The sequence below is a fragment of the Lontra canadensis genome, unplaced genomic scaffold (genome assembly GCF_010015895.1).
Source record: "Lontra canadensis isolate GAN:19392208 unplaced genomic scaffold, GSC_riverotter_1.0 scaffold1, whole genome shotgun sequence".
Classification (NCBI taxonomy): Eukaryota; Metazoa; Chordata; class Mammalia; order Carnivora; family Mustelidae; genus Lontra; species Lontra canadensis.
In genome coordinates this window covers 126,144,109-126,156,966 of record NW_022630995.1, presented here as the reverse complement: position 1 = coordinate 126,156,966, position 12,858 = coordinate 126,144,109, and the positions used below count along the sequence as shown (strand labels likewise).

Sequence of the window (12,858 nt, the reverse complement as noted above, 5' to 3'; positions counted from 1 at the left end):
ATAAGTGAACCACAAAATTAAATATATCTGTATGATTCCATAACTGTAGCTATAATAACGTAGCTGTATATGCCAGTAAGACTTTCAAAGAGGGCTCCTGAGAATCACTGCATCAACTTACTACAATAATCCATTTCCTATGCAAAGTAAGTTGGACAAATGCTATCAACTCACAGCACTCATTCATCTTTCTCTCTTTCCTGCCTTTCTGTAAATACAGAGGCTTAAAAGCATAATACTCGACCTGTACCCCTGGGGCAAATAATACATTATATGTGAATTAAAATTTTTTTTAATTTTTTAAAAATTAAATAAAAAAATTTTTCTTAACCAAAAAAATAAAATGAAATGAAAGCATAATACTCGAATTTCCAGCTTCCTTTGCCACTAGGAGTCACATGACACAGTTCTGGCCAGGATAAACACCTGGGAAAGGTTTTCCTACAAAATAAAAGATGCACTCTTATCAAGAAAACATTCTCTTCTCTTCTGGTTGGTGGTGCAGCAGTTATCCTGGGACTCGAAAACTAAAATCACTCGCTTAGTAGGAGACTGAGCCAGTTTCCTTAATAACATCCTCGAGCATCTATACCAGTCTTACACTACCTACCCTTAGGTTTCTTATTGTGTGAGGAAAATAAGCCCATGGCTAAGCCTATGTGTATAGTTTCTGGTAACCTGTAGACTAATGCAATCCTAACACAATTTATGCTTTATGAATCAAGCCTACGAAATCGACTCATGTTATAAATCACTTTGTGAATTAGCCATAAGGCATAGTAATGATGAAAAATTAAGGGGAAAAGATCAGACAGTAAATGAATTCTTTTTTTAATTCATTGAAAAATAATAATAAATTCATTGAATTTATTGAAAAATAATAACATGAAAATATTAAACTATTAACTATTATTCTTAACTATTCACTAAATTATTTATGCCAGAGACTTACAGAACTTTAATACACATGAACACATTTAATTTTCACAGGAAGGTAATATTACCATACACAGCCCTTGTAAAATTTTCATCAATCCTTGACAAAAACAATAACACAATAAAACAAAGCTAAATTTACTTATTCTAAGGTTTTCTATTTTTATGATATTAAAATGTCCTTTCTTTTATGAAATAGGAATAGTGGAGAATGAGTTTATATTCATTTTAACATACTTAGTTGGCAAAATGAGCGACAAATTAATGTCAGTGCCCCAGTGTTTTATGAAATTTTAATAGTCCATGGAATCTAAAGGCCTGAAACCCACTAAGGTTAAATAACCTGCCCAAGACCAAAAAGCGGGTTGTTTGACACCAAAGCCCAAGATCATACATAACGACTAGGTTACGTAAAGAAAATACACTAAATGAACTCCAAAAAACTATTCTGTGAACACAATTAAAGATATAAATGTTTAAGTATGAAAGAAAATAGCCAGCCCAGAATATATGAAGTAGGAACAAGGACTTCTAAAGTGAAATGACTTTATCATGTTACCTGCCAGTTTTCTCTGTATAATGTAGATTTAAACCATACCAAAGAAAATGGGGTCAAGACAGGAATTCCCACTCATCTTAATCATTAGGTTTGGAGATTCATACTGGGAAGAACCATTCGGTCTCTTCCTATATTGTCTGCCTCTAAAAGAAGTTTGTCATTTCCCAAATAAAAGGAGTAGGAGCAGATATGCAGATAAAATTTACCCCCTGAAGTCTGCTCCTCCATTTCTTCCAGTTTGACAAAAGTAGGGGGATCAAACATGAATGAAGGTTAGAAACAAAACTGGAAGGCAGTCAAATTCTCTGTACCTCAATTCTTGGCATTTTATGCTACTGTATTTCATCATTTTAAACTCTTAACTTTTAAAACTCATCTCTAGTTGTTTGGAAATATAAAAATTTGATCAGTTTCTTAATATTACAAATAATGGTTTATGTCTTTTTAATTGAAAATAGCAAATACTTTCTGACTTAAATTTATTTTGTTTTGTTTTGTTCTTGTTTTTTCTGGTCCAGGACTTAATCCAGAACCTCACATCTCACATTTCCTTAGTCTCATCTATAACAACTGTTCATCATGTCATCCTTTCACAAACTGGACACTTTTGAGTACAGTTATTTTGTAGAATGTCCTAAAATTTGAGTTTGTCTAGTATTTTCTGACATTAAGGTTGAAGTATTTTTAGTAAGAATACTACCACAGATGTGCCTTTCTCCACGCAGCATGTTGATTATGTCTTATCACTGGTGTTAAGAAGAAGCAACAGAAGTGTGTAAGCCTGATGATTCACAGACCTGTACCCCTGGGGCAAATAATTCATTATATGTTAATTTAAAAAGAAGAAGAAGAAGAAAAAACAGGCCCAAAGTGGAGTCACTTGTGCTAAACCCATGTAAGCAAACCAAGGCTTCATAATTACCTAACAGCAGCTTCAACCTTCTCTAGGAATTTAGTCTTAACTGGTTAACACCAGTGAGGTAGTTTGCCACACAGACCCTTTCCATCCCCCAAAAGGAAGATGAAGTAATCTGTTCTTTCATTTACCCTTCTCCCTTCAGCCTTCCATTTTCTAGAGCTTCTGCAAGCTCCTTCCTATTTGCTAGATGGGATGCTACCTGATTCGTGAATCATCTAATAAAGCCAATTATATCCTCAAGTTGACTCAGCTGAACTTTGTTTTTTGACAGCGGTGATAGAACTTTGATTCACCTGGTTCATTTGGTGTCTACTAGTCTTTCTCACTATAAAGGCATTGATTTCCCCTTTATACTTAATCTCAGGGAGAGACTTTGAGACTATGCAAATATTCTGATAAATACATATATACTTTTTTTTTAAGATTTATTTGAGAGAGTGCATATGCAAACACATGAACGCTGAGAGGGGCAAAGGGAAAGAACCTCATGCAGACTCCCCCCCTGAGTGTGAAACCCAATCCACAGACCCAGGTGCCCCTCTGGTATAATTTTTCATATTTTCACCCACTAATTTGACATCAACTGTGTATTCATGCTTACAACAATTATTGCTGCAATGTTTGCCTACTGATGATTTTCTATTTCCATCATTACTTCTAAATATTTTTACAAGTTCTTTTTAATTTATTTATTTTTGCGCATGCATGGGGGGAGAGGGGGAGAGAGAGAGAAAGAGACTCCCTACTGAGCAGGGAGCCTGATGCAGACTCTATCCCAGGACCCTGGGATCATGACCTGAGCCGAACGCAGAAGGCAGACGTTTAACCAACTGAGCCACGCAGGCACCCCCTTCTAATTTTTTTTTTTTTAAATTGGAATTCTACAATAACAAAAAGCTGCCTCTTCTCCCTCATATATCTATGTATTCAATTATTTATTTTGTTCAAACGGTTCCTGATTTGACCATTGGGACTCCTTTATAAAGATACTCATTAGACTTTCTTCTGAACTGAAAAATATGTCACTTTAGTTAGGGAAGATCAAATTATTTTTTAAAATGAGGGATCACTGATGGCTAAGGCTAGCTTTACCACTTCCATTATTACCAAAAAACATTTTTTAATGGAAAGAAACTATATATATTGAAATATCCTAAATGTGTTGTACTATCATAACTCTTGCTCATCCAAGACCTTATTCTTTGGTCATTATTTTTTACATATCATCACGGAATTTTCTCACCACTGTCACTATTTAAATCCACTTTACCTGCACTCCCCAATCCTCAGATATTACTGGTATTTCAAGAACACAGCCCAAACCACTCAGTGACAATAGTAGAAGTTCATTTTATCCCAAAGGTAACAAGCTTTAATTATGCTGAGTGGGGGAAAAAAAAAGTCAGTCGCAAAGGACAAATATTGTATGATTCCACCTATATAACATTTTTGAAATAACAAAACTGTACCAATGGAGAACAGACTAGTCCACACCAGAGGCAGGGTGAGGGAATGTCTATGTCCACAAAAGAGCAACAAAGAGGAATTCTTATGGTGATGGGATTATTCTGCATCTTGACTGTATGAATGCCCGTGTCCTGATTGCAATATTCTAGTTTCTCAAAATGTTGTTAAATGGGGAAAACTGGGTAAAGGTACCACAGGACCTCTGCATTAATTCTCACAACTACATGTGAATCTACAATTAGCTCAAACTAAAAGGTTTATTGAAATAAAAAGAAAAAAAGTTTTGAAAAGAATGACTACTCAGGAGAAATCAGATTATCATCATCGTGCCTCACCCCTTTAGATCTACGGATTGCTAGGCAGCTTCTCAGAAAGTTACTATCAGGCCTCTTCAGAATAACCAGCTGATGGCTAATTCTTTAGGGTCTCTTCTGAGTAGCTTTTATGTTGGGTAGGAACAAACACTAAGAGCTTAGAGAACAGGAAGATGCTAAGGGTCAATTATTATTATGGTGAGTGTTGATCTGTTAACTAACACAGTTAATAGGATCAAAATATACATTTTTATTTCAGTTCATTTAGCTCATATTAAATATTTGAAAAATCCAAAACATCCACAATTTATGATTTTCAAGTTTTAAGAGTTCAAAACTACAGCAAGAACAAAGAGGTTTAGTTCCAATGACAAAACAAAGCTCCCCTTCAAGTCACTAACACCAACTCCTCTAAAACACTTTTTATGCATAAGGATGTGAAAGCACAGAAATGGTGGACCCAAGAGAATTTAAAATTCAAGGACTAAACTTTCCACTCCATAAAAATCCCACCACAACCACACTAAAGGTAAATCCTTTCACAGACTGAAGAAGAAAGGGAAACACCTGAGTACAGAAAGAAACACCTAGAGTAAATAGTTCAGTAAGTAGCGGCTAATTAGCACATGAAAGCAGAGGTGGTTTTTGGTTTTTTTTTTTCCTGAAAAGATAAAAATCCTAACATAAAGTAGCCATCAGCTTGTTTTTCTCCTCACAAAGGCTGATATTATAACTACTGAACATATTTTGACTGACTATACATGTTCAATCTCTGACAAAGCTACAAAAGATCAACAGTAATAGGTACTACAATTTGCTTCTCCTTCCTAACTTACCAACATTAACTAATCTATCTAAACAAAAATGGTATGGGGAATACACCATCCCAAGTGTTCTCAAACACTCACTGTAATCATTACACTGTGCCGTCGTAAGTCACCTGTGAGTTTTTGTATATATAAATTCATTTTTCCTGCTTAAATTCAGATACTTCTAAACTCTTCCAAAGGACAGAATGCTTAAAAATCACATTACAGGATGCCCGGGTGGCTCAGTTGGTAAGCATCAGGTCATGATCTCCAAGGTCCGGGGACTGAGCCCTGCATCAATCAGGCTCCTTGCTCAACAGGGAGCCTGCTTCTCCCTCTCCCTCTGCCTGCCACTTCTCTGGCTAGTGTGTGCTCTCTTTTTCTCTAACAAATAAATAAATAAAATCTAAATTTTAAAGAAAGGGCAATCCTCTCGGGCCCCCTCCCTCCTCAAGAGCTTTGTACTATCACTTTGCTATCGCTCAATAAAACTTGCTTTGCTGCCCACTTTAAAAAAAAAAAAATCACATTACAAATTAAGAAATAATAACATATTTGACATTATGATATGATAAATCAGATATTTCATATTAGGTTCCAAAATGTAGACATAAAAGATACCAAAGCTTAAGGGAAAAAACAGGGTAAGATTAAAAAAAAAAAATTAATAAAATATATTTAAGTTTTTCCTATTAACTAGGAAATGTCCATCATAATCACTTGCCATGATCAGACTGTAACTGGCATAATGTGCACAGTTTGATACAATGAGTAGCTGATATAAATGTACATACATTCGGCCAACTTGTCTAATAAATTCCACTACTATAAAAATTCCAGTCTATCTCCACTGTGTAACTCGGACTCCCAACTATCTCAAACCTGAAGAACAGACATCAGTCTTTAACAAATTTCTTGGTCTCCTCTTACTCTCCTTCAAACCACAACATTCTGTACTCTAGTGGAATCACTCCTCATCCCCTACTCACTCTCTTGACTCCAACCAAGCACATGGAATGAAGGTCTACACCTATTTTCTTACAACGATGTGTGCTACTCCTGGAATATCCTTCGTGTCCCCTCCTCCACTGGTGGGTAATTTCCTACTCCCCTAAGACTCAACACATGATTGTCTAAGTGCTGGCATAAGACATCTCATCTCTTCAATGCTGGCACAGGACATCTCATCTGGGAAGTCCACAGCCTCGACAGCTGCTATAGCACTAATGAATCACATCCTACTTAAAGGATACAATACGGTGGTGAGTTACATGAAGGAGAGAGGTCTCATTTCATATTTGAATTCCCAAGGCCTAGTAAAAAGTATTTCATCAAAATGTGCTACAATAAAAACTACTATTAGACACTGCACTAAATACTAACTACTTTCTTTCACTTAATCCCAAAACAACCTCAAGAAGTTATTATCCTCATTTTGCAGATAAGAAAACTATCTGGTGCCAAAAATGGGGTGATGAGAGAGAATGGCCCATAAAATTTAGATATCAAAGAATTATCATCACATTCCCCTATCTCTTTAACCTAGATCAAAGTTACTTCAGGTAATTACAAATCTTCACTTAAAAAAATTTTTTTAAAAAGTAAGTTTTCAAATAAGTCAAGAAGAAGCAGTATGTGTTTTTAATGGGTTATTTTATCTTTATCTCAGATAGTTAATTTATATCTGAAGTATAACCCACTGTTACTTTATGTGACTTGAATTTCAAATAACAGCAAAGGCAGACCTACTTTTATCATTTAATTCCCCCCAAAATCCACTTGGATGAAGTTGTTTTCAGGCCCACAGTAAAATTAAAAAACAAAAAACAGTGAGTTTTCTTATGATTCAAGGGATCTTTGATCTCAAAAACTAAGCTTTACAATGATAGTATATCCTCCCTTTCTTATTAAAGGGCAAGGCCATTAATAAAATGATAGTGATCAAAGGTTATAGTTTATTTTGTTATTTTACATCCTTTCTTGAAAGGAAAGAAAAAATAAAAACATGTTGGCAACCGAGTAGTCCCCCTTCCTTTTCTTAGTTTTATTTTGTTATCATCTTTTGCAACTGTTCTATTAAAGGCCAGGGCCTGGGAATAACCGCATTAAACAAGTTCACATACAGCACTGCAGTTGGAGAGATTCTGAACCTCAGCCAATACATGCAAAGCTAATTATGGAACTGGTAATTACTAAATGTTTCAAAGGTTATGTTAAGGCAACTAAGTTTCTACCAATATCACAAAAAATGTTAATTTTTACTATAAATTTCAAAGTCGTGCTAATACAGTTTGAAATTAGTATTTCAGTTATAAATATGTACATATATTAACCTATAAATTCAAATGTCATTGTTATGAAAGGTAAATAAATGCTTGTGAACAAATAGGAATTACTTAGTGAAACATGATTTTTTTTAAAAGATTCTATTTATTTGACAGAGCGAGAGAGCACAAGCAGGCAGAGCAGCAGAGGGAGAGGGAGAAGCAGGCTCCATCGCAGGGTCCTGGGATCATAACCCAAGCCGAAGGCAGTCACTTAACCAACTGAGCCACCCAGGTACCCCGAAACATGATTTTCTAAATGGCACAAAAATCATTCAGTTCTATTTTTTTTAACAAAAACTACTTCAGAACCAAATATTTATTACTAGAGCCCAAAAATTTGCTAAAATATAATCAAAGTGTAAGTGGTCAAATGAGAATAGGAAGCTGTTTATAAACAATGATAAAAAGAAATTCAAATGGAAAATGTAACTGTAATAAACACAATTCTTCCACTAGATCTGAAAGTTAAATATTTACCAGAGATACTCTTTTGTGCAGATTCTCATAATTTAAAGTTCTCTGGACAAAAGGTATTTTTTAGCCCTCTATCAATATGACTAAGTGACTTTGCAAAGAATGAAGTCTTACCCTCTTATGAGCCCTCAGCTAACAAATTCATGAGTTAACAGCTAAATCGAAAGGTTTAAGAGCCAAAAAAAATTTTTAATAGTGAAGGACAAAGTAATATTATTAACTAGGAGGAAATGAGATGAAGCTGTGTTACAGATACAATTTTTAAAAATAACTTGTAACTTGCTAAAAACACATTAAATCAGATCTTGAAAGAAAAAAATTCAGCAATAGATGCTTCACCTGAAAAACTAAAAACATGCATTTAAACACTCTACAGAAGCAGCTACAAAGGGTCTGAATTCAACAAGTTAATAAAATGGTTTAGAAAAAGCATTTTATTGTTTAAAGCCTTGGGGGATAAAGCTGTTTGCAATTTATTTACATCTTTTACTTTACTAAATTGCTTTGGTGACCAAGCTTCTCATTCAAATGATTAAAGCATAAACCCAAATAGTTTAATAAAGCAATTACTTAAGAGTCCTGTGTTTCAACATAGGTACACAGAAAAATATCAATAGAACATTTAGTGTTCATTATTTTCAAGGGGTTTGTTATTTAGAATACAGTGCCCCACTGACTAAAATTTAGCCAGGGTTCCAGACACACATAATGTAGGACACACATTGGATAAAAGATTTTTTCCATCTTTTCAGGATATCAGGTAAAAGTGACAGCCTCTTAAATCTAGGTATGCATGATTTGGCTAAAAATTCAGGTGACATTTATTTTAATTTCTCCTTACCATTCTGCCTCTCTAATGACATGGTTAAATAAAAGAGGTTCCCATTTTCCAGGTGTGCTTGAAAGCCCCCTAATTTGCAGTCTCTGTGTTTACACTAGGGCTCTCCCCACCCTCAAATTCTCTTCTAGCTAAAGTCTAAGGTTATACTAGCAACATCACTATTAACTTCTAGGCAAATGATTGACCTAAATACAAAACTATGTCTTCACAAAGTTTGAGAGAGAAATTAGGAATGGTGGTGGGGGGGGGGACCCTGAATTTAATAAAAAAAATTATATATTTCCTCTATTCTTGTAAAACATTCCTTTTGCCTGTAATGAGAATCATATGGACTCCTTTATCAAGTCTATCCTGAAAAACAGAAGGAAGCATGACAGCAAGACTTTTCTAATTCATATCCTTCTGTTTGTGATATCAAGTTTAATACATTTGCTTTCCGTATATTACAAAATTCTCTCTAGCATTGAGAAAAGATGGTACAGAAAAACTTTCAGCACTCAATATAGTGAGTGCTTACATTACAAAGCACTCAATATGAAAAGCATCTTCTACCAAAACATTCTCTTTTTACTTTTTAATACATATCAAACTTTTAGAAGATTGCTTTTAACCAGCCAGGTAAGGTTGGGAAAACATTCACATTTCAAGCTATTTTCTCTTGAAAACAACAATAAGCAAGCATGAGGTTTGCATTAGTAATAAACAAATGAATATCAAAGTTAATAGGGTTGACACTTAACAAGGTTTAAAATGTTTGGTAGCTTTCTCTATGTTTAGTTTGCCTGTGAGTTTGGTGGGGGGAAATGTGCTGCTTTCAGACTATCAATGAAGCTTTCATGTTGTGGTGTTAGTAGTAACCGGCCCACTTCTGAATCAGGCCAACTTCTATGCTAGGTCAGTTTTTACTCTGTTCTACACAACTGGCAGGAAAAGAGGAAAGTTTAACAGTCCATTTATTTGGCACAATCCACACCCTTTCACAGTGGAGGTTTTGTCTTTTCCAGTCTTGTTTGGTGACCCCACTCCATTCCCCAACTGATAGTAGATTTCAAGTATTGCTGTTCTAATTAATCAAGGGAAGGCACAGGTCCTCGCTCCCCGCCCCTTAATTTCCACTAAAGGCCTATGACATCATTTTCTGACCCGCCTTGCTAGGTCCTAATATTCTCAACTTGTTTGAATTTATTTGGTACTTCAAACACTGAAAGGAATTGAAATATTTCACTGAAATGTGTTTTTCCATCACACCACCACTGAGAAAGTGCATTTTCAGATGCAGAAGACTGAACTGACAATTTTAAAACAAACAGTAGAGAAGGAAGGCACATGGGAGGCAGTGCAATGCCCAGGGACAAGATCAAAGCAGGATACTGCTTGGTTTTGATAAAAGAATCCTTTAGAATTGGAACTTGCCGGAAATATAGTGAAATGAATATTCTTGTAAAATTATCATACATCTTCCATTCTTTTGGTAAATATGTGCAACCTATGATCCCCCAGATGTGATGGCTCCATCAGGAAAAATGAAAAAAATCAGAAATGGTACCAGGTGCCATTCTTGGGCCTTGTCCAAAGGCAGTCAGCGAAAGATTCTATTTTACTCTGTTCTCCCCACATTAAATAATAATAATCAACATCAGAGAAGGAGAGCATTTGGGTTTGAACAGATGGCATCCAATACCTAACAAGTGAAGCAACTCTTTCAAGCACTAGATCCTAAATGTCTAATGGTCCCAAGGATCAGGAGGGCTTATTTGTCTTAAGAGGGTTGGCAGCAGGATCCCCTGTAGTCACTATCCCAATGCTTAGGAATATGCGTCATTAACCAGTCAGCAACTAAAATCAAAAAAAAAAAAAAAAAAAAAATCAAACCACCACATTTTTATAAAATTTCCCCCTCTCTGGTCCAACTTGAGACGAGCAAATCCAACACCATCCGCAATCGGTCCACTTAAAGTAAGAGGATAAGTAAGCCTGAAGGTAAACGAATGTATAAAGGTTAACAAACTTATCTAATTTTGACAAGCTTGTGCAACACCAAAAGAATCCGCAGGGTGCCCTTTCCGGGGCTGTATTTGAATATGCCTGCTCTGCAGTTAGGCCTGCAATTTAAACTAAAAGCACCAACCTAGCTAATCAACTTTTCTTCCCCAGCACTGGAAAGCTGCAACCGTTTTTCACAGAAGCCAAATAGGTAACTATACAAACATCTCAATGTTTTATTTTAGAAGGTCAACACAGATTTGTCTTTCACAGAGCCATACAAGTTTCCTTCTTATACCTTTCCAAACACCACAAAACTCTTAAGGTAGAAGGGGCCACACACTGGAAGGAAAGGGGGCGTGCAGCCAGGATGGGAGGAGGAGCTGGTCAAGGCGAGGTGAGCCCCCCTCTCCCCAGAGATTCTAGAAGCTCCAGGGTGCGACTGGTTAAAGGGGATGCTAATTAGAGAATTCCCTCCTCTGGAGGGCAAACGAAGGGGTAAGGTCAGTAATGGGGTGGGCAGAGAAAAGAATATCAGGGAGAGGGGGAAATAAACCCAGGACGACCAGGGGAAAAGATTCGGAGATGGGATGCCACTGAAAGTTGGGGGTCCTGACGGGAGAAGTGGGGTGCGCGGAGCCAACTATGTCAGAAGAGGAGACAGGGACAGGAAAGGGCGCAGCCGGTGAGGCACAAATCCAGCTAAGTCCCGGCGGGTCTCACCTGGGGGGTCCTCTCGGCGGGGTTCTTCATAACCGCTTGGCGGAAACTGTTATCCACGTAGGACGCCATCTCCCCCCGTGGGCTCGGCCGGGGCTGCTCCGCACCCTCGTCGGCCTCCTCCCGGCCCAGCGCAGCCGCTGCCTCCGCCCTGCGCGCTCCGCCCGCCTGCCCGCCCGCCTGAGGCTAATAAGCTAAACCGCGGCGGCGGCGGCGGCGGCGGCGGCGGTAGGGCCTACGGGGGTGGGGGGGCGGCTTTGCTGGGCCCCGCGGCCCGGAGCGTGGGACAGGCGCGCTGGAGACCCGGCAGGAGAGCGAGGCCGCGCGAAGGGGGCTGGCGGCGCGCAGCTCCAGAGACCCGCGGTCCGGAGGGTCCCTGCGGACGCTCGGCGGCCGGGAAGTCCCCTTCCTCCTCTTCTTCCTCGCCGCTCGGCCGGGAGAGGCTTCCTGGCGCGCCCGGCTCCCTCCGGGCCTGGCTCGACACGCCTCCCCCGGCTTCACTCGGGGGACAGTGGCGTCTCCTCCTGGCCCCGGCGGGCCTGAGTTATTTTTAGGGAGGTACGAGCGACAGTAAGGAAGGGAAAGGCTTGCAGGCAGACGGGGCCTCCTCTCTCCTCTCGCGCGGAGGGTCGCCCCCTCCTCTCAGGGGCTCGCGCCGCCGCCCGGGAGTCTCCGCGAAGCACTCGGCTCTCCCGCGTCCCTAGTCCTCGGGCACTTGGGCGCCGCAGCCGCCGTCGGGACGACTGGCTCAGGTCCGGGCGCAGCGAAGCCCGATCGCCTCCGCCGCCGTCCCAGCCGCTCCTAGTCTCCGTCTATTGGGCTCGGCCGTCCCTCCCGACTGCTGCTGCATCCCCCCGGGCCGCCCCGCCGCCGCCGCCGCCGCCTCTGCTGCTCTGGCCGCCGCCGTGGGCTCCACCGCCGCCGCCTCCCCCCATCAGCGCGCCCGGAGCGGAGCTGCCCCGGCGCCGCTGCGGCCAGAGCACCCAGCCGGGGCTGCAGCCCTCCGGCCCAATCGCTCTCGGCAACTTTGTTCCCGGTCTGCGCGGGGCGGGGGAGGGGGAAGAGGGGGCCACGGGCTGTCCGGGTCTGGACTCCCGGCGGCGGGCGTCCGAGGGCCGAGGGCCAAGAGCCGAGAGCCGCGCACAGCCCCCTCGGAGAGAGTGTTTGGGAAGCGGCGACTCCCCCTCCGCTTCCTCCGCCTCTTCCTCCTCCTGCGCCTTCTCCGGCCGCTGGAGCCGCTCCTCAGGGAGGAAGCGGCCTCCCGGGCTTGTTGCTTTGTGCGGCAACCATGGTGAGGAGTGAGTGACAAGGCGGAGGCGAGTCGGCTGGCGCCGCATCATCGAGGGGCGGGGCGGCCCGTCGCGCTCGGTCCCGCCTCCCCGCGCTCCTTGCGCCGGCCCGCCCGCCGGCCGCGCCCTCCCTCCGGAGAAGCACCTTCCAACGCGACCAGGTGAGCCCGCGCTCCGGCCGCGACAGGGTCTCAGTGCTCTGGGCTGAGCGGGCTAGAGC

At 40.7% G+C, this 12,858-nt stretch overlaps 1 protein-coding gene across 11 annotated transcripts in view; it reads right to left on the bottom strand.

Moving 5' to 3' along the window:
• The window catches only part of RAPGEF2 (Rap guanine nucleotide exchange factor 2), a 232,365-nt gene extending 220,833 nt beyond the window's left edge, over positions 1-11,532 (bottom strand). For 8 of the 11 annotated variants that reach the window (XM_032863236.1, XM_032863274.1, XM_032863283.1 and 5 more), the window contains exon 1: positions 11,353-11,531. In XM_032863236.1, the coding sequence (XP_032719127.1) occupies positions 11,353-11,421 (69 nt within the window). In that variant the 5' untranslated portion in view covers positions 11,422-11,531. Of the gene's footprint in view, positions 1-11,352 lie in introns of all 11 variants that reach the window. The other 3 variants (XM_032863210.1, XM_032863228.1, XM_032863219.1) reach the window with 1 other exon arrangement.
• Between the last annotated feature and the right edge of the window lie 1,326 nt (positions 11,533-12,858).